General features: G+C 46.1%; 2 protein-coding genes across 4 annotated transcripts in view; one reads left to right on the top strand and one right to left on the bottom strand.

The window, feature by feature from the left end:
- Positions 1-9,706, top strand: part of CUNH2orf49 (chromosome unknown C2orf49 homolog) — a 40,956-nt gene extending 31,250 nt beyond the window's left edge. Inside the window, exon 5 of the mRNA XM_058428592.1 lies at positions 9,591-9,706. The gene's annotated coding sequence lies outside the window, so the exon portion shown is untranslated. The remainder of the gene's footprint in view (positions 1-9,590) is intronic.
- Positions 1-21,020, bottom strand: part of FHL2 (four and a half LIM domains 2) — a 37,497-nt gene that overhangs the window by 7,756 nt on the left and 8,721 nt on the right. For all 3 annotated transcript variants that reach the window (XM_032177342.2, XM_032177343.2, XM_032177344.2), the window contains exons 2-3: positions 18,220-18,399; positions 5,383-5,557 (exon numbers count right to left, since the gene is read on the bottom strand). In XM_032177342.2, coding sequence (XP_032033233.1) covers positions 5,383-5,557; positions 18,220-18,399 — 355 coding nt within the window. The remainder of the gene's footprint in view (positions 1-5,382; positions 5,558-18,219; positions 18,400-21,020) is intronic.

Raw genomic sequence — 21,020 nt, 5'->3', positions numbered from 1 at the left:
TGAAATCTTCGTGTGTTACTTGTCCATCCCATTTAGTAATTGCCTAAACCTGCACCATCCATTGTCTTTTGAATAACTATTAGCATTTGATACGTTTCTACCATTTCTCCAAGTGAACTGAGGAGCTCTAGAGAACTGAAACACTTATGGGTCACCCCTGCCACCACCAAGCTGGACTCACTGCAAATGCTTGGTGTTTGTTCAAAGACTGACATTTTTTTCATTTTTGTTTGCCAGAAAGAAATGTATCTATTTATAGCAAGAGATGATTCCAGATAGGCATATAAACAAGTACCCTTCGTATAAAGCAAATGTAAAGAACGATCTGGGGAAATGAGTATTATGGACAAAGAAACAGGACAGTGTTGTAAGTGCCTGGACTAGTTGAGGGGCCTGGCCACTGTATAAGGACCAAATCCAGACTGCTGCCTGCTTTTCAAATGAAGTTTTATTGGAACACAGCCACGCCCATTAATTTACTTCCATTGTTTACATCCGCTTTCACGCTAGACGGCCGAGTAGTGTGCAGCTGTGTGCAGTTGTTGTGTAGTTGTAGTAGCTGAGTAGTTGTGACAGAGACGGTATGGTCCACAAAGCCCCAAATATTTATCTGGTTTTTGAAGGAAAAATTTTGCCAATCCCTGGGGACTGTGGCATGAGGGTCACATACATGTGACTTCAACTGGAGGTCAGGGAGTCATGGGGAATCAAGCCAACAGGGGGACTGCCCGCTCCAGACCTGGTGGAAGCAGCTGCAGTAACACAGGTGGCTTATAGGAATCTATAGACTAGTCCGTAGAGCTCAGCCCCAAAATCTTATGGTCCCAAGGACAAAGCTAGGGGTTGTATTTTAGCTGGCTAGAAAGTTGGTCATGAAATGTCTGTCCTCCAGTAATTACGAATGTGCTGAGAATTATCACATGATTGTTATTTAGGATCATTTTCTCAGCTTCCTGTACTTCCAAGACCAGACATTTGAGATTATATAAAATAAGTAGGGTGTGTATTGGGGGGCAATGTGTGAGAGGGAATTTGGGATGGTGACACTCAGTGATCTTAAAATTCAAAACTAAGCTGTACAATCTATGGAATTCAATTGTGGGGTGATGAATCCTAAAACGAACATTACATGAAGCAATTGAAATTCAAGTAAAAATAGTGGAAGGACTTTGACTTCACAAAGACTTTCTTCAACCTCCATGCATACTTTTGTCACTTGCTCTTTGGATCTCTGACCTTCATTCTGATCAAGCAGCCCAGATGCCAAAGGATTTTGCCAATGAATATGGGGCAATTATGACTCTCATGGCATTCTTTTCGAGTTCAGAAATAAGTCTTATCAGATCAACACCAGTTCGAGGGCAACTCTACGTGCAGAGAATGCACGGGGCACCTGGAGCGTCAGGGACGTGGCACGTGCACCTCTGAGGCATGGCGACAGCAGTGGCTGGAGGCCTGCGTGGTCATATGCAGCAATACCGGCAGGTGGCAGGAGCGTTCCTTCTCCTAACTGAATCGCACACTGAACCAAGTCTCCCGCAGACGGAAGCGCAGTCTTAAAGAAGGGATGTCTTAATCTGATTCAAATAGTCAAATGAGGCTGGCTGCGGTGCCTCAGCCTTGTAATCCCAGCACTTTGGGAGGCTAAGGTGGGAGATCTCTTGAGCCCAGGAGTTGGCGACCAGCCTGGGCAACATAGGGAGCCCCTGTCTCTACCAAAAAAAAAAAAAAAAAGCCGGGTGTGGTGGTGTGTGCCTGAGGTCCTAGATACATAGGAGGCTGAGGTGGGAGGATCATTTGAGCCCGAGAGGTCAAGGCTGCAGTGAGCAGTGATCGTACCACTACTCTCCAGCCTGCGCGAAAGAGCGAAATCCTGGCTCAAAAAAAAAAAAAAGTCAAATGAGGAGCCAGAAATTTGGTTGCAGGGTTGGAGACAGAATCGCTACCTGAGTCTGCTCAGAGGCTGTGGTGCATCTGTAAGCAACGTCTGCTAATAGGGGCGCGAGAGCTGGTAAACCCCAGCACTGGGGTTACTGATGGTATTCCAGTTTCCTGATTAGTCATCAGGAAACTTACTTGTGTGGGGATGTGGAGCTGGTGGGTGAGTTTTTCACTTGTCTTCTAAATGTAAATTCACTGCAAAAGCTGTGCACTGACGCTGTAACCCATATTCATCTCGAATGGGTTCTAACACTTTTAAAAATCAAACCCAGGCAAGCAAGTGCTTTGATTCAGCGTTTTGTTGGTGGTAGTTTGTTTGTTTTGCATACACCAGGATTCTTCTAGACGCCCTGCCTTTGGTGCCCAGTCCGTTTCTTCTGGCAGAGGCACCTGTAAAATGGGGATGAAGCCATCCAATCCAGGGAACACTGAAGATTAAATGGGATTCTGTAAAGCAGCAGAGTGTCTAACCCCTGTGTGTGTGCTCAGGGGCTGGTAGCTGTAGCTGTGTTGTTATTATTACTTCACAGCATTTCTTACCACAGAGCCTGAATTCCAGCTTCCCTCATTCCTTAATAGAAGAGACTGCTGGCCAGTTAATTCTCAGATATTCAGTATGGGTTACCTCTCACTGAACATTAGGTTTTTACTTCTTATCTGATCATGTTTTTCTTTTCTTTCCGCCCCGCCCTGCCCCCAGTAAACACCAAGAGAAAGAGAAGGTGTGATGGTTAATTTTATGTGTCAGTGTGGCTGGGCTCTGGTACCCAGTTGTTTGGTCAAAAACAGGTTTACTTGTTTACTTTACTTCACGGCAGTGAAGGTGTTTTTTAGATGTGACTAACATCTAAGTCAGTAAGCTTCGAGTGCAGCACGTTACCCACGTATCAGAGCCGGGCTTCATCTAATCAGTAGTAGGCCTTAGGAGCAAAGACTAAGGTTTCCCTAAGGGCAACTAATTCTTCTGAAGACTACAGGAGACACACCCTGCCTGAATTTCCAGCCTGCTGCCCTACGGAATTCAAATGCTTCCATTTGGAACCGCAGTATCATCTCCCCTGAGCCTCCAGCCTCCTGTCCTGTTCTATAGATTCCAGACTTACCGCCTCCACAATCTCATGAGCCAATCCCTTGAAATATATCTTTCTCTCTCTCTCTCCATATATATGTATCTAAGTGTATACATTTCTTTGATTGATTCTGTTTCTATGGAGAACCTGACTAACACAGAAAGTCAAGACAGGTGAAAAATTCAAAATCCGGGAAATATGCATACTTTTTATGTCATGGTTGGTGCTAACAGTTAAAGTCTTTAAATAGCCCCTAGAGTTCCCAGTGGAAGCTTCCTTGGGCCCTTGTTCAGGAAACTAGTAAGAGTTTAATTTATTTTTCAATTAATGTTGTGGTTCTTATTGTTACCGAGAGTGTTGTGTCTCTGCAGTGACTCCCTGTGGGGCAGGACACAGGTCAGCCTGGCTTTCTGCGGGCTTCAGTTCTCATTTGCACTGTCGCACATCACTGGGGCCCGAGTTTTCAGCCTCTGCAGGATCCACGTGATCTTAGAAGAGGCCTTCCTGCCTGGAGCTGCCCCATCTAAAGTCACCATGTAGCGCTTCCACAGCTGTCTTCCCTTACAGCTGCCAACAGGGCTGGGGCTGTGTCAGCCTGGGCATTTTTCTTCATAGTGTGTCACAGTTGTTTTAAAGTTACATTAACCAGAGAAATGTAGTAGCAGTAAGAAACCATCTTACCAAAGGTCAAATTACCTCCTTACCTTTTTTAAAAATGATTATTCCTTATCCTACGTAACTTTTTTTTTTTTTTTGAGACGGAGTCTTGCTCTGTCGCCCAGGCTGGAGTGCAGTGCCTTGATATCGGCTCACTGCAAGCTCCGCCTCCCGGGTTCAGGCCATTCTCCTGCCTCAGCCTCCTAAGTAGCTGGGACTACAGGCACCCGCCACTACACCCGGCTAATTTTTTGTATTTTTAGTAGAGACGGGGTTTCACCGTGTTAGCCTGGCTGGTCTCAAACTCCTGACCTTGTGATCCGCCCTCCTCAGCCTTGCAAAGTGCTGGGATTACAGGGGTGAGCCACCACATCTGGCATCCTACATATCTTTCTAAACTATTTCCCATGTCAGTCTCTTCAGCATTTCTTTATTATCAAAAACAAAGCAAACCAACGTGATGAAACCCCGTCTCTACTAAAAATACAAAAATTAGCCGGATGTGGTGGCGCACGCCTGTAGTCTCAGCTACTTAGGAGGCTAAGGCAGAAGAATCTCTTAAACCTGGGAGGCAGAGGTTGCAGTGAGTCAAGATTGCACCACTGAACCATGTTGGCCAGGCTGATTTCAAACTCCTGACCTAAAGTGATCCACCCACCTCAGCCTCCCAAAGTACTGGGATTACAGGCATGAGCCACCACACCCAGCTTCTTTCTGTATTTTGAAATTCCATATGTTTTTGTCCACTTTGCTTTTTAAAATAAAAGATTCTGCTCTCCTACATAAAAAAACAAAACAAAACAAATAACTCCCCCCACATACACACACAAAAAAACCATGAGGGACGCAGTCCCATCAACACACAAGGCACCTTTATTGCCATCCTCGGTACCTGGCCCAGTTGCGGCTGTGCCCTTTTTGACTGTCCATCTAGAACACCAACTCTACAAGGGCAGAGGACCAGGTGCACCTTGGCTCACACCCTATGAATGCTCAGCTCGAGCCCAGTGCCTGGCACGCAAGGGCACCATGCACACTTGGTGAAATAACTGAAAGAGTACAAATTCAGCAGGTAGAAGGGAAGAAAAGAGAAACTGAAAGGGGCCGGGCGGAGATCAAACTACACCGGTCGCGGTCAAGAGATCTTTATTGGAGGTATTGAGTGGAGAAGGAAGAGAAGAGAGAGAGGGCTGCTGGTGTGCTGGGTTTTATATCCCTTGGGCCTATGTGGATTGGGCTGGGGCAGGCCCAAGGGAAGGCGGGAGATGCTTCTTTCTGATTGGCCCTCCTTTGGCGGGTTCAGACAGTGCCCAGTCAAGGAGGGGAGAAGAACCTGGAACCAGCCCCATCTTAAGGTACGGCGCCATTTAAGGTACCCCATGTTACCTAACAGAAACCATCTATGGTGGTGGGAAAGTGGGGCTGAGGCAGGAGATGTATTTTTAAGGGGGATGCCCACCATTCACTTACTCTAGCAATTTGACTGCATAACACTGCCCCATGTGCACAGCAAAAAGATCCCGTTACTGCCCATGATAGAACCCGTATGTCCCTGATTCGTAAGTACTCTAAATACTCCTCTGTAGTTCAAGGTCAAACTGGAAAGTCAACACCAGTGTCTGGAACCAAGTCAATGTGAACAGCGGGGTCAGAGGAACGTGCACAAGACCTGAAGCTAGACTGGCTCATGCATGAGAAAGGAGTGTCTCCTGACCTGGCATGATGGTCTTCTTGCATTCCTGGCACTTGGATGAGTACTCATTGGAATAGCAGTCTGTACAGAGCAGCTGGTCCTCCTTGGCAGCAAAGGGCTTGTCCACCAGTGAGTTTCTGCACTGCGAGCAGTGGAAACAGGCTTCATGCCAGTGCCGGTCCTTGTAAGACAAGTCCTGTGGGGCCAGACCACACAAGACAGTCAGAGGCAGGACAGGAGGGCTTGGACCCATAGCATAGGGGCCCCTTGCGAATCTGCAGAGCAAACAAGGAAAGAAGTTGGGCCGAGGCACCCTGGCGCACCCACATTCATACCCCAGGACCACCTAACTGCTGAAATCAATTAAGACTAGGCTGCTTTTCTCTTGCTGCATTTTAGAGCAACAGGTTAGACAGATGTGCATGTATGCACATGTCTGTGTGTGAGAGATGCTTCTAAAAAACAAAGGGATTTCCCTTATGTTTGCCTGCAAGCAAGAGAAACAGAAAACATGAACACCTATCAATTCGTCTCACACCACATCCGGCGACAGAGAAACAGACTGCAGGACGTCCTTGGCTGAGGGAGCCCTGCCCAACTCAGATCACTGTGGTCACTGGCATGGCAGAGAGGCTCTGGGTGTCGGGATGTTCACAGAAGGCCCAAGGACTGTTCGGTGGGAGAGGGTCAGGAGAGACTGTGTGTGTGGGTGCTACCTCTGTGGGTGGCAGTGAGCTGGCGGTGGAGGGGAATTTCAAGCAGAGAAAGAGCGCAGACACAGAAGATCTGGGGACAGGGGGCATGTCAGATTGGAGGGAACCACAGGCCAGGGGCGAGGTGGGAGGGCCACCCGGCCTGGCTGGACCGGAACATATGGCTGCCTTTTTGCCTTTTATGTCTGCGTAGAGATTCTGTTGATCTTGAACGCAGTGGGGAGCTGCTTTTCAACAGGAGAGTGAAGTGCTTGGACTGGGGGACGGGTAAGGATGTGGGAGTGGAGGGAGGTGAGGGTGGGAGAAGTGAGACAAAAACTGGGCACACATGGGAGAGGCCCTGAGAAGACAGATGCATGCTTTTGAGTAAAAGATGAGAGAGAGAAAGGAGCCCCGCAGAAAACTCGACTCCACAATTGGCTTCATCTTGCCTGAGGAATAAGAGAACCTTCCATATTCGAAGGTGACACACAGTATTTTTAAAGTGCCAATACAAAATTAAAATAACAATCTCTTTATGCCCAGCTTTATCTTAGAAAGGATATGTTTCTATTGCTGTCTTTGTGTTCCCAGCTCTGACCCCAAATCATTATCCATTTATTCATGAGGCAGAAACAGAATATTAGGCTCTGCACGGTTTCCTGAGCAGGCTTCCAGTTGGTAGGTATCCTGAACAGGGCGCAGGAGGGCTGTTCATGCGATGGCCCTGAAGAAGAGCCTGCCCACAATGTCTCTGTTACTGAAACCTAAGTCGAAGCTGGAGTTATGCTGAATGTAGGATGTGAAGACATGGATCTTGGCCTTGATTAGAAAGTCCTAAAACACCAACTAACTCGGAACCAAAACTAGAACAAACAGTTCTCTTTTGCTGAAGTATCTGTGTGTGTGTGTGTGTGTCCGTGTATGTGTGTTTTCCCGGAACCTGGAACCAAACTAAAGTTATTTGATTTGGTGATCTCTTTGCACATTTTGTTTTAGTTCAAGGAATTTTAAAAATGTGAACGCTGAGACACTTTGAAGACAGTCATGACTATGGCCTTTGTGAGGGGTGACCTCTTGTGCTATCCCTGTTAGAAGTTTGCTTCCTAGAACATCTGGGAATAGGATTATTGCTGACGCAAGATGATAAAGAATGAAGGAGAGGTCGGGCACAGTGGCTCACGCCTGTAATCCCAGCTCTTTGAGAGAAGGAGGTGGGAGGATTGCCTGAGGTCAGGAGTTCAAGACCAGCCTGGCCAACATGGCGAAACCCTATCTCCACTAAAAATACAAAAATTAGCCGGGCGTGGTGGTGCATGCCTTTAGTCCCAGCTACTTGGGAAGCTGAGGTGGGAGAATCACTTGAACCTGGGAGGTGGAGGTTGCACAGGCTGAGTGACAGAAGGAGACTTCGTCTCAAAACAAAAGGAATGAAGGTGAGAGGAGCATAGAGTGCTCTGAAAGCCGGACTAAACGCCCTTGTTTCTGCGGAATTAGTTCTCACCTGAGCCCAGCACCTCTGGGTATCGTGGGTCCCCTGGGTAGGCACTGCCTCTCAGGGAGACTCGGGGACAGGTTGCTGAAATGCCCAAGCCCTCTCCATCCTTGAGAACCCAAACTGGGTACGCACTGGGAGTTGGGGGCAGAGGGCTAACCTGTCTTTCGTATTTTTAGCTTAAAGTATTTTCAGAAATCTGAGGGGAAAATCACCTGTGCTTTATTGGTTATTTTGACAAGTGAAATAGAGGACAAACTGCTTTGATTTGAGTTGATGTCTACACATGCAAACTCATGAGAAACAGCAAAGCCCACAATCCACATGGACATCATCATCGTTCAGGAACAGGCATGGTCTCCATTCTTTCCATGCACATGCCCCGGCTTCAAAAAGACATCTGAAACACTAGTGATGACCATCATTACCCCATCTGTGAGCTCCAGGCACGGCACAGCCCTGCAACGTAAATGTTATTACTGAAGGTCAGAGAAGTTCCATAACTTGCCCAGTCACATACCTGGCACGGAGCTAAGCCAAGCTTCGAGCTCAAGTTCTCCTGATGCAAAAGTTATTTCCACTGAACCAGCCCAGACAAAATCCTGGTCGGGTCTGTGTTACTCTTCGCTTTCAAAACAGATAGCCTTGAGAAGATGTGTGTGTGTGTCCATCAAAAAAAATCCAGAAACGACCAAACTCTGTCAACTTGCTAGAACGTATTTTGTACCTAAATGAATGTGGCTCAGTATTGCCTTTGTTTAGACTTTGAATAAAATTGAACAAATCATTAGAAGTCCTATCCACCCAAAACAGTAATCAGCCTAATTTAAGAAGAGATGGAGATTTTATTCATGTTATCACTGTTAGAATGCTGATTGTGGAAGAAATGCATTAAGAATAAATTTTGTATGGAAAACAGCATGGCAGATATTAAAAGTAGAATTACCAGATGATTCAGCAATTCTACTTTTGGATATACCCCAAAGAATTGAAAATAAGGTCTCAAAGATACATTTGTACATCCACGTTCCTTGAAGAATTATTCACCATAGCCAAAAGGTGGGAGCAAGCCAGGCGTCTATCAACATGTGAAGGGGTAAACAAAATGTGGTCTGTGCATACAACGGAATTTTATTCAGCCTTAGAAAGGAAAGGAATTCTGACTCATGCTACAACGTGGATGAATCTTGAGGACATGATGCTAAGTGAAATGACAAATCGGTCACAAAAGGACAAATACTGCATGATCTCACACATGTAAGATACTTAGGGAAGTCACTTTCATGGAGACAGAAAGTAGAAGAGTGGTTGCCAGGGGTGAGATGAGAGGGGAATGGGAGTGAGAATGTGTTCTGTAACCCACTGGGTTCTCTAACCCATTCATGCCTGAGGTTGCAATTTTTTGAATTTCTGCAATCAGACCTTGGTGATGATCTTGAGCAGTAAGATACACATAACTCCCACATGCTTAGCGTTCCACTAATGGAATACTAGGTGTAAATGGGTTTGATGGGGGTAGTAGTTCAGATTTGCAAGAAGCAAAAGCTCTGGGGATTGGTTGCACAGCAATCTGAATGCACTTACTACTGAACAGTACACTTAACAGTGGTTAAGAAGGTAAGTGTGATGTTCTGTGTATTTTACCACAATTAAAAGAATTAAAAAGTAAGTTTTGGCCAGGCGAGGTGGCTCAGGCCTGTAATCCCAGCACTTTGGGAGGACGAGGTGGGCAGATCACCTGAGGTCATGAGTTTGAGACCAGCCTGGCCAACATGGTGAAACCCCATCTCCACTAAAAATATAAAAATTAGCCAGGCGTGGTGATGCATGCCTATAATCCCAGCTACTCAGGAGGCTGAGGCAGGAGAATCTTGAACCCGGGAGGTGGAGAGTGGAGGTTGCAGTGAGCCAAGATCGCGCCATTGCACTCCAGCCTGGGCAACAAGAGTGAAACTGTCTCCAAAAGAAAAAAAAGTAAGTCTTGATTGTCATGTAGTAGGTGAAAACACCTTTTCAGAAGTTATCTCTGTCCCTCCGTGCAGGCGAGCCACCTCATAGAGGACTGCTCGTTTGGGGAAAAGCTGCAGATTGTTTTCCATGACCCAAGAGTCACTGTCTGGCTGGGACAAGAGATCCGGAGGAGCAGGCGCCAGGGAGAGGGGAGGAGATCCTTGGCCTCTCTCTGGGAAGATGGTTGCTGCTACATGGTGGCTGCCCTGCCCAGGGAGGAGGCATTGCGCACAGAGGGGTGGCAAGTTATCCGTGACAAGAGAAGGAAAATAAATACGCTTTCTGGGAAATTTGCCTTTTGGGACTGACCTTCAAGAAAATCTGAGAGAGAAATCTCCAAGGTCAACATGAGAGCGAAGCCACTAGATGTCACCACAGCCAGCGCTCTGGTCATTAAGTCCCCAGATGGAGGAAAGAGCACATCAGCGTGCCTGGACAGACATGGAAAAGCTGGCTAAGACATGCACATGGGTCCAAGGCACTGCAGAATTCAATTTTTCCTACAGTTAATATTTATGGCACAAAAATGCAATAGCTACAGCTTAAGACTGATTCATTGACATGTGACACTTGAAACTGTCCCTCTAAATGTGGATATTATCCACATGTTACTGGACTAAGCATCCATGCAAAACTTGGAGACCTTCTGCAGGCGCAGCCTCTCTCCCCCACCCCGCTCTCTATCGGATCCCACCTCGCAAGGTGCAGGCTGCATTCTCTCAGGACAACCTGGTCTGCTATATCCCCTGGGAACCATTGCGCCTTGGCTCCTGCCAGATGCTGCCCTTTCCCTTCAGGCTGGTGTAGAGTGGACACCTGAAAGTGCTCCCCATCCCATTCGGGATGGGGCATGCAGAGATCCAGGTTTTGTCCTAAGAAACAGAAGACAGAGTGCCTTCCACAAAGTGCCTTCTCCTGCCCAGGGCTGCGTTATCTCGGCATCATTCCCTGGGGCCGTCTGCACTCAGCTCCACAATGTTTCCCTCAGCTACCTCTATGAACTGCACCCACACGCATTCCTGAGTGAATATGCATGCAGCAGTTCCTAATTCTAAAACCTTCTAAAGGAAACTCTTTTCCCTGAAGATAAATATTAACCTATGCTCACGTTCTTAAGTTTTGTGGTGTACAATAACTAAAAATACTCTATAAACAAGCTTGCATCACTGTTGCTGGTGGGTCCTCAGTGGGAACAGAACTGGCCCACCTCACTGCTGCAGTACAGGGTGGTGGGCTTCCTGGGCCAGAAATGCCTGAATGCCTGCTGCATGCAAGCAGGATGGGAGAGCATGAGGTCCCACAGTCCACATCTCTTGTACCACTGTGGGCCAAGCGCCTGCCCCTCTGGGATCCCAGGAGCACGTGATTAAATTGCTCGGTTATTTCACCCTAGGGGTTCAATTCAAGGGCCCAAATGCCAGATGGACTAAACTTAAATCCTGGCTCCGCCCTATGCCAGGTACATCACCATGGGCAAGTAATTTAACCTCTCCTACCAGATTTCTGACCTGTACAGCAGGAATAATGGACCCACTACTGGCTGTGACAAGCATGTACAACAGTTGCTGGTATGTATTGTAATTGCTCAGTGGATGTTAGTATAAGTCATTATTTAGACCACAGCTAATAATGAGAAGAGCTGCCTCAATGTGTCACTTGCTGAACCTACATTTCCTCATGAAGACAGTCCTATCAATGAGAATATCTGCCACCTTAAAGCTCCACGTTGGTGACTCTACCACTCTACTTTTGTAGGTGCTTTTTCATTTTCTCAGCCCTTTTAAATCTAAAATTCTTTTTCTTAATTCTTCATACCTATTTTGAGCCATACAATAACTCTATGAAATAAAGTTTTATTATTATAGATGAGCAGATTCAATGTAACAACACCAAAAAGTGTTTTCTCCAACATTCCCACTGCCCTTCCACCTGAAATGATCCAACAAAACTAAACCATGCTCCTGTTTTTTACCTGGCACGTCAGCCCCTTTGCAGATTGACCCCAACTCACTTTCCAACCTGACCCTCTGCTCTGGTCCCCTCTTCCTCATCTCCATGCCTTTGACTATACTCGGTCCCTGGCCTTCGAATGCCCTTTCCCTTCTCCCCAAAAGGCCAAATCCCACTTGGCTGCAAGTCCCAGCTGAAATCTCATCTGTTCTGGAAAGCCTCCTTGGCCAGGGCAATGCTGGCTTCAGGGAAGCCATGTGCCATGCCGGCTACCTAGCTTGTATGTCTCTTTCCAAATCCTATTTGGAAACTCGTAGGTAACTGATTATGCCATGGGGTTTCCCTGTCACTCTCTGAATGGGGCGCCCAGTTTGTGTTCTCTTAAAAGTCTGAGTCAAGTTAATAAAATTCATGTCACCGCTTCCTCCTGGACTCGCTTCTTAAGAAAGTTCACAATAAGGAGGAAGTGAGGAAAGACTTTATGGTAAGAGGAAGGTAACTCAATACTGCCAGGTTTGATTTTTTTAGAGATCTTGGCCAACATGGTATTCTCTGAGTCTCAGCACGAGGGAAGATTTTAGCCACACGATTCCCTAGAGCTTAGAGGTAGACTAGAAAATGCCACCAAAAGGCCTAGAAGTGAGATTGTCATTGATTAGACCCAGGTGCCTGAGCCTGTGCTTCCTACCACACTCTGAATCTTTACCTGTGAAGACCTAGTGCCAAGTGACCCTTTTCTTTTCTTCTATCTGTCTGTTCTGTCTGTCTATCTATCATCTATCTGTTTAGAGACAGGGGTCTTGCTATATTGCCCAGGCTGGTCTCAAACTCTCGGCCTTAAGTGATCCTCCTACCTCAGCCTCCCAAAGCGCTGGGATTACAGGAGTGAGCCACCATGCCAGGCTCAAGTGACTCTTTCCAAACAGAAAAGCTCCAAACCGATTTTTAGTTTCAGTTATTAGCACCATGCCAGTAGCTTCATTTTGCTATTTCATTAGTACTCCACTGTGAACAGCGAACATGAGTGTAACAGAGATAGCACTTAGATGCTGAGAGGCAACAGGGTAAGAAATGTGGACACCTTGACAGACTTGCTCAAGAACTTTAAGATGGAAATATCCGGTTTTAAATTCCTCTAGAGAGAAATTGAAAACAAAAAGAAAGAAAAAAAAAGTCTTTTATACTTCCCAGAAAAAAATACCAAGGCTAATCTTGTGTTCACAGAAATGTCATACATTGCAGTAAAATGTTGATAAACATGTAAGATTAGGCCCACACACTTCCTTTCTGGTTTTGTATTTTTCCATTTCAGAAACATTCCTAACATGGGCTGTGCCTGTTGCTTGGCTCCGAATGTGTCCTTTTTGAGACTTTAGCTGAGCTTTAGTGGCAAGTGGCCTGGAGGGAGCCCTGGACCCCTCAGTTAATGGAAGGTGGCTCTGGGTGGCAGGGTCACCCAGACTGAAACATCTGGCTCTCATCCTCCCTCCTTCGCACCTGATTCCACCAGGGCTGGGACCAACCATTCTTCAGATCCATACGATTTCACTTCAGACATGATTCTCATGTCATGCATGCTCAGCATTATGAAAAGATATTCTATGCTTAAGATCATCAGGTTTCCAACTGTACATTCTTTCAAATCCTTACAAAAAATGATGCAGAGAAATGGACAACAGCAGAAATGACAGTACTGCGTTGGCATGTCACAGGTGCTCCCTAGACGTTAACTCACTCAATTACCCCTACAGTCCCGTGAGCTAGGAACCCCAGTTTATAGACATGGACACAGAGGCTCATAGGTGGCAGGTCTTGTCCCCTTCATGCAGCTCGTCGAAGGTGCAGCCAGGGAGATTTGGATGCGGGGTCCAGCCTCGGTGCATGCAAGGTCACTGCTGAGCGCTGTGCACCTCTGTTGCTATGTCTTGTGGCTGAACTTTTGGTTTCATGCACTGACGGGCCCTTCTCATGGAATCCATCCAGACAGCTTTGCTCCTGATCCTAGGACCCTCCTTGATTAAATTCCCTTCACAAACAGATTTTTCTCTTGTAGGAGGAAATCCAAATAAATACACGTTTTCAGTGCTTGTTACAAACTCTGTGGACAAATTCTACACGGAAGAAGATCCAAAAAGGTAATTTGCTCATTGAGAACTTAAAAACCACCCCAACAAATAAAAAAGCACCAGGTTGGCAGGCTGGACCCTGAGAATGTGACTGGAGTAGGCGCTCTTCCCAGAAAAGTGTCCAGAAAGACCAGCAGGGGAGGCCTGTGTCACACCGAGGACAGAAGGATGGGTTTTTTCAAACCTGACCTACACCTTTCACTAGGCTTGGTCAGAAACCTTCCAAAATATACCAGGGGCATCTAGATTTAACCCGTATGTGTAAAAACCTTCGTCTCCTATTTCAGAGCCCTGCCAGGTTGCTTTCTGCCAAAATATCACTGAACATTTCTGTCCATTACCAAACATTAGCTGAGACTTTTACAGCACGATGGGTTAAACTTGTGCCAATTTGATCATCACTTCAATGTTTCCTATTTAATTACTACAAAAACTGGAAAGAGAGTTTGTGAAACAACTTGAGCCTCAATTCTGCAATGTAATCATCACCATCTAAAGGAGCCCATGAGAAGAGTAGGGGCCTCTGACTGAAGGTCACTTGATTGAGGCCAGGTGGTCACCATCTCTTACTCGTAAGGACTGACCACATCTGGCCCGAAAGTCACATAGTCAGGGTCCTGCCCGAGGCTGCAGGTGGCAGAGGGCATAGCATGCTAGGTGAGGACCCTCTGGGTCTGGGCTCAAATTGTACCTCAGATACTTCCTAATCCCGTTAACACTGGGCAAGATCCTCATCCTCTCTAGTCCTCAGCGCTACTCCATAAAATGGAATGAAAAAAGTTCCTACCTATAGGGTGTTAGGAGGAATTTAGATCATGCATTTACAAGTGCCTGGAACAAGTCATCAGGTGATACACAGTGGTTTCAATGACTACTACTGGAAACTAAACCCTGAATGCTAGTTTCTGATCTGCAGATCTTTTGTTCTGTTTATTATTATTTTTTCTCTTTGTAACACCCCCTAAGCACATGAGTGGGTGTGGTGGCCCATCCAATTTCATGGCATTGCTTGCAGACCCAGGGAACATTCAAAGTCTGTGTTAGGTGTGTCGCCCAGGGCTTAAAATCACCAATTTGTTAAATGCACAGTATTAGCAGCCATCTCTGGAGTTATTGGCCAGCCTATTTTTTATTTTTATTTTTTTAAGATGGAGTCTCCCTCCGTCACCCAGACTGGAGTACAGTGGCGCGATCTCGGCTCACTGCAACCTCCATCCTCCAGGTTCAAACGATTCTCCTGCCTCAGCCTCCCAAGTAGCTGGGATTACAGGTGCACGCCACCACACCCAGCTTATTTTTGTATTTTTAGTAGAGATGGGGTTTCACCATGTTGGCCAGGCTGCTCTCCAGCTCCTGGCCTCAAGTGATCCACCTGCCTCGGCCTCCCAAAGTGCTGGAATTACAAGCATAGGCCACTGTGCCTAGCCCTATTTTTTCTTTAGTTTGTTGAATTTTTGAAGCCCAGAACGCAGGTAGATCCCCCAAAAACTCTGTAATCAGTCTACGAAAATATTTTGTTAATACTAACAGGTATCCAAGAAAACGTTCAGGAAGGATGTAATGTCAGAGGATCATAAAACTGTATTAGCATTGCCTATTCTCCACTATTACACCGGCCATACAAATGAATAATCTTTACCCTTTGAGATCACAGCATTTTCCCAGAGTACCTTAATAAAGATTACAATTCAGTGGCTACATAGAGAGGATGTTCAAACTACAGAACAGGCTCTGAAATCTTGCCTGTCTCATTTAAGTAGGTCAGGACTCTCAAAATTAGCCTAATTCCCATAGGCATGCCAACATTTAAAATTCGCACACATGAACACGTCCTTTAGAGGGAAGTAGCTGAGGCCTGTGGTGGCTGTGCTATTTTAAGAGAAGAGATTGGCCATCAGACCTAAGAGCACAGTTCCTCTATCAGGTATCTCCCCGCCTGCCAGGATTGTGGGCTTTACTTCCAGAAAAAAATAGAAACATTTTTTTCTATCATTGCTTCCACTACAAACCCAACAACCTGATTATTTTTGAAAGTCAAGAAAAGCACGCCTAAAGCATCAAAAGCCCCAAATGCCAAGGTCTCGCTTCAACTCAATGTCTCTTTTTATTCCAAAATGTAGAAAATCATACAGTGTAACCCCACGTATCTCAAAACATTAATCTGGGTTGAAAAGTTCAGCACAATTCACTCCTGGCTTGACAGCAGCCTTGATGATTTTGGCTCCATTTGGGAGACTTTTGTTTATTTGCTCATAAAACATGCGTGGAAGGATGACTGCTTTTAAGGGTCTTTCCACTAAATCACTGGAGAAACAGCAAGTGATTTTTGTTTTGTTTTTATTTCAGCCACTGGTCAGGGATGATTAGTCCCAAATATCCAAAATCTGTCCTTGAAAGTGAGACTTATCTTTTACCAGATGATACCTGAACCTCTCACCTATGTAAGTATTTCTTTTCCAGGTAAAGCTTTTATAATTGTATTTTTCTCAGGCTATCTAGTTCTTCCTCAAACTGGACATTTTTATTGATGTTTCCAAAATGAAAAGCAACAAAGAGAGAGGGTGAAGCTTCTGAAAGGTGTGTGGAAGGGACATGTCACAAAAAGAATAAGGAAGTAGTCAGCAGAAAGGTGGCAGTCTGGAGCTTACCCTGTCAGCTGCTAGAAGAGTACGAGTGCGAGGGCTTGTATCTACATATTAGAACCACCCTATGAAGCAGACCCCTGGTTCTCCCCAATTTTTTTTTTTTTTGAGACAGAGTCTTACTCTGTGTCCCAGGCTGGAGTGAAGTGGCATGATCTCGGCTCACTGTAACCTCTGCCTCCCTGGTTCAAGTGATTCTCGTGCCTCAGCCTCCCAAGTAGCTGGGATTACAGATATGCACCACCATGCCCAGCTAATTTTTGTGTTTTCAGTAGAGACAGGGTTTCGCCACGTTGGCCAGGCTGGTCTCGAACTCCCAGCCTCAAGTGATTCACCCGCCTTGGCCTCCCAAAGTGCTGGGATTATAGGCTTTGAGCCTATGCCCCTGGACTGGTTCTCCCCATTTTATAGATGTGAAGATGTGCACGGAAGGGTCAAGTAACTGACCCAAGGCCACACAGCAAGTGAGACACAGAGCCTGGGCTGGAACTGGGCAGTCTGGTGGCTGAGCTCTCATGCCTGGCCTGTTAAATACATGAAAAGGGACTGAGAAAGGTCGTCAGGTACAGTGAGACATGCAGCAGGCAAGACGGGATACAGGAAGATACACAACTTTTAGAGTAGCCAGATCAGCTATTTTTGCTTATGGTATTTCGAAGGTTTGGCACAATACCACTGTTGAGTTTCGTTTCTTTTACATTCAGCACAGCATCTGCCCTGAAGCCAAAAGACACAGGGCTGCAGCATTAGTTTTGGGGGCTGGTGCTGTACCTCTTTTGTCTCTGCTCAGGGCAGAGGTCTCTTTTGCTACAAGATGGAAACCATCCCTCAACTGTTACTAAATCCCTGGGAACAGAAAGTGATGGCGCAGCCTTCTGATTCCTGTCTGTCCTAAGAATGATGTGATCAGAGAGAGAAATAGAAGGAACACATGTTGGATGTGCTAGAATGATCCAACTGCAGGCATGGCCTAAGTCAATTAGTCAGTGGCAACGTGCTGATATTAACAACCAGGGAGGAGAGCGGCAAAAATCCCTACAGAGCACAAAGCAACGAGAGCAGAAAAGAGATAGTAAAATGCCATGAACTGACTTGGTGCCCATTCAGTTGGGAATCCCTTTAGAGATGCCAAAGGAACCCCATTTCGTAGCCAGTTTCATGGCACTCAGGATGACAGCCACATGAGGGGTTTCACTGGGGTGTTTTAGAAGCCGTTTGCGGATGAAGGTATCAGAGAGCTCAGAGCTATGGATGGGTCCCCCAGGGTGTCCTTCAGCAATCCAGGTTGGAACAAGGGTCTGCTGAGAGGTGCAGGTCAGGGTTCACCACCCTCAACCATGGGGCAGTCGGTACAAGTGACCAGTGGTCTCTGCTGAACCATGCTGTGCCATACCAGGAGAGCTGTGAACACATTTCCCCATTGAAAGGAAACAATACAAATCCTGTCCTTCTCTCTTTAAAGGAAAAGAGCCCACAATTTTCCAAGGACTTTGTGCTTTTATGTGCCCATTTATCCAGGAACCAACTCTGGTTCTCTCATGTACACATTCATTCATCAAATATTGACTGAGCACAGCACCTGCTCCACATTACTCACCACGGGGCAAACAGACAAGAGGAAGAGAGCACCGCCCTTAAGAAAGTTCCAGTATTGGTAGGCAGCTAGGTAGTTAGATAAGGGCACTAATTGCTAGAATACAGAAAATGTACTTAGAGACACTAAGCACAAAAGTCCTGGCAAGGCCCTCACCCAGTGCTTGTGGGCAGAGATCACATTCACTAGAGGGAAGAAGCTTCCAAAAGGCTACATGCAGGGTCCACACCCCTCAGAGGGGGCTCAAGAGACAGACTTCAATGGTGGATCAGGGCTTCAGCACAAACCACAGAGAAACCCGTGTTTCCTAGGGGAGCGCTGGGGACCCGCAGAGGCCCGCAGCAGGTACCTTGCAGTCACAGCCGATGGGCTTCCCACACTCCTCGCAGGTGTTGGCGAAGAGGGTCTCAAAGCACACCACGCAGTAGGGGCTCTCTTCCCGCAGGATGTACTTCTTGCCAAAGAGAGATTCGTTGCAATGGTGGCAGTCAAAGCGCTCAGTCATTTTGACTCCTGGCTTTTCAGCAACCTATCAAAAAGAAGAGAAAATCCAGGTCCCATTAAGCACTCTCTGAAAGGGGTGCACGCAAAGGCATTAACTTTCCCACTGTCTGTCATCTTTAGCTGAAAGGTGGCTAATTCCTCTGGATGAATAATTAAAACTCACCCTTTAGTCGGTCATAATTTTCAATGATAACACCTTCTTTTTTTTTTTTTCATTAGCTAGGGCAGTTTTGTGTTTGAATGCATTCCACTTTTTTTTTTTTTTTTTGGAGACACAGTCTTGTTCTTTTGACCAGGCTGGAGGGCAGTGGTGCGATCTCGGCTCATTGCAACCTCCACCTCCCAGGTTCAAGCGATTCTCCTGCCTCAGCCTCCCGAGTAACCGAGATTACAGGCACCTGCCACTACGCCCAGCTAATTTTTATATTTTTAGTAGAGACAGGGTTTTACCATGTTGGCTAGAACTTTCTGTTCCAGCCATGTTGGCACACATGTGGCAAGAAAACTTGGTTCAATTTGCAGTCTTCAAAAGATAGGAGAGTGAAATCCCAGAATCAGACCTTCTGATGCAAATAAAATATTGCCGCCTGGTTTATGATTACAGTAATTTTGTACTATTGCATACACACAGTCCTGACAACTGTAAGCAAGGAAAAGATCATCTTTCAAGAATTCATTCTTGGATATTTCTGTGTTTACAGAATAATTCTCTTCCAAGAGCAACAAATATGCAGCTGGACACATGTGGCAAGATCTGTCCTTCTAAATCACTCCTCCTGGAGTTAAAGAAAACATTGTCTGGACATTCTTGTGATAACATCACAAGATGAGGCTCTTGAGCACTTGAATTATTATTCTGAAACCCAACGTATAAATATCCTTTGTAACGCAGCCATCTCCGGTTGGAGCAGCCATGCTGGCACAAGATTCAATGCTTTCCTGTAATTGTTCAGTTATTGGCCTTGAAAGTGGCTGTCATTTATTTCATCACAATTGAGAGCTGTTTTTCCAACATATATATTTTTCCGATAAAGGGTGCGATTTAGCTGTGGGACAAGAGGCTCACTGCCCATTCTGTGCCCACAAACATAAGAATAATAATTTGGGAATTTGAAATAAGAACCAAGAAAGGACAGAGAACTATAAATCGTGGAATTGTAAAACCTGGAAACAAATCCCCAGATTATCTATGACAACTTCCTCATTCTATGGATGGAAAAACTGAAGCCCAGGCATATTTATGAAAAAGAGGGTCCACTGAGCTTTCTCAAATAGCCATCTGACTTACAGAAAACGAACTCCCAATCTAACTTGCAAGGCCGTCTGTGTGGGTCAGGACAAGCACCAGCCCTGCTAGGGAAGGGAGACAGTCTACAGCCTCTGTTAATGTCTGCAGAGCTCCATTTATGTTGGCAGCTGGTGAAAGGGGTACACCTGTTTTCCTCTGAGGTAATAATCATGATCATGGTGCTCATATACCTGATGCGTGTTTTCCACTTCCTCTGATTCTGCAGGACCAGGACAGAAAAAAACAAAAACAAAAAAAATCTGGCCAGGTGCAGTGGCTCACGCCTGTAATCCCAGCACTTTGGGAGGCTGAGGCGGGTGAATCACGAGGTCAGGAGATTGAGACCATCCTGGCTAACACGGTGAAACCCCGTCTCTACTAAAAATACAAAAAAAAAAAACATTAACCGGGCGTGGTGACGGGCGCCTGTAGTACCAGCTACTTGGGAGGCTGGGGCAGGAGAATGGCATGAACCCGGAGGTAGAGCTTGCAGTGAGCTGAGATAGTGCCACTGCACTCCAGCCTGGGCGACAGAGCGAGACTCCGTCTAAAAAAAGAAAAAAAATCTAAGAGAATAAACTCTGAAAATAAGTAAGGCTCCACATTTGCTCAAAGTACGACTGAGGTTATGAATGTCATCATGACGAATGTCATCATCAGTGATATGATGAATATCATCATCAGTGATACCAGCTCCCAGCAGGAACAGTAGCAGCTGCTATCTGCTCAGTGGGTCCACCTGGGAGGAGGCACTTGGCCCTGTGGTTCAGCTCCTAATTCTACAGAATTCTTTCTGAGAGTGGTGGATCCCTCTTCTACCTTGTTCCTCATCTTCTAAGAGGTCACTAGAGTTCTACAATGAGCAGAGAGCATTTCTACTCAGGGCAGAGCATAAAATGAGCATAACCAACAGGGCAGAGCATAAAATGAACACCTGCTGCTACCTAGGAGCACAGCAGGATGCACTGTGTGAAAGCAGGCCCCTGAAGGAATTCCACACAGTTACATACTGCACAAGCCCTGAGTGTCAGAATAAACAGTCCATGAGCTAATAAGCAAGCTCAGAGCTTCCCTTCTATTACAACGTGTTTAAAAGTATATCTATTGTCCTATATTAGAAATCTCCTATAACTTGCATTTTTTTTTTTTTTTTTTTTTTTTAGACAGAGTCCTGCTGTGTCACCCAGGCTGGAGTGCAGTGGCATGATCTCAGCTCACTGCAGCCTCCACCTCTCAGGTTTTAGTGATTCTCCTGCCTCAGCCTCCCGGGTTGCTGGGATTATGGGCACACGCCACCACACCCAGCTAATGTGTGTGTGTGTGTGTGTGTGTGTGTGTGTGTGTGTGTGTGTGTGTGT

This window comes from Hylobates moloch, unplaced genomic scaffold (assembly GCF_009828535.3).
Source record: "Hylobates moloch isolate HMO894 unplaced genomic scaffold, HMol_V3 SCAFFOLD_15, whole genome shotgun sequence".
NCBI classification, from domain to species: domain Eukaryota; kingdom Metazoa; phylum Chordata; class Mammalia; order Primates; family Hylobatidae; genus Hylobates; species Hylobates moloch.
The sequence above is the reverse complement of the archived record's forward strand: the minus strand, read 5'-3'. Positions and strand labels throughout refer to the sequence as shown.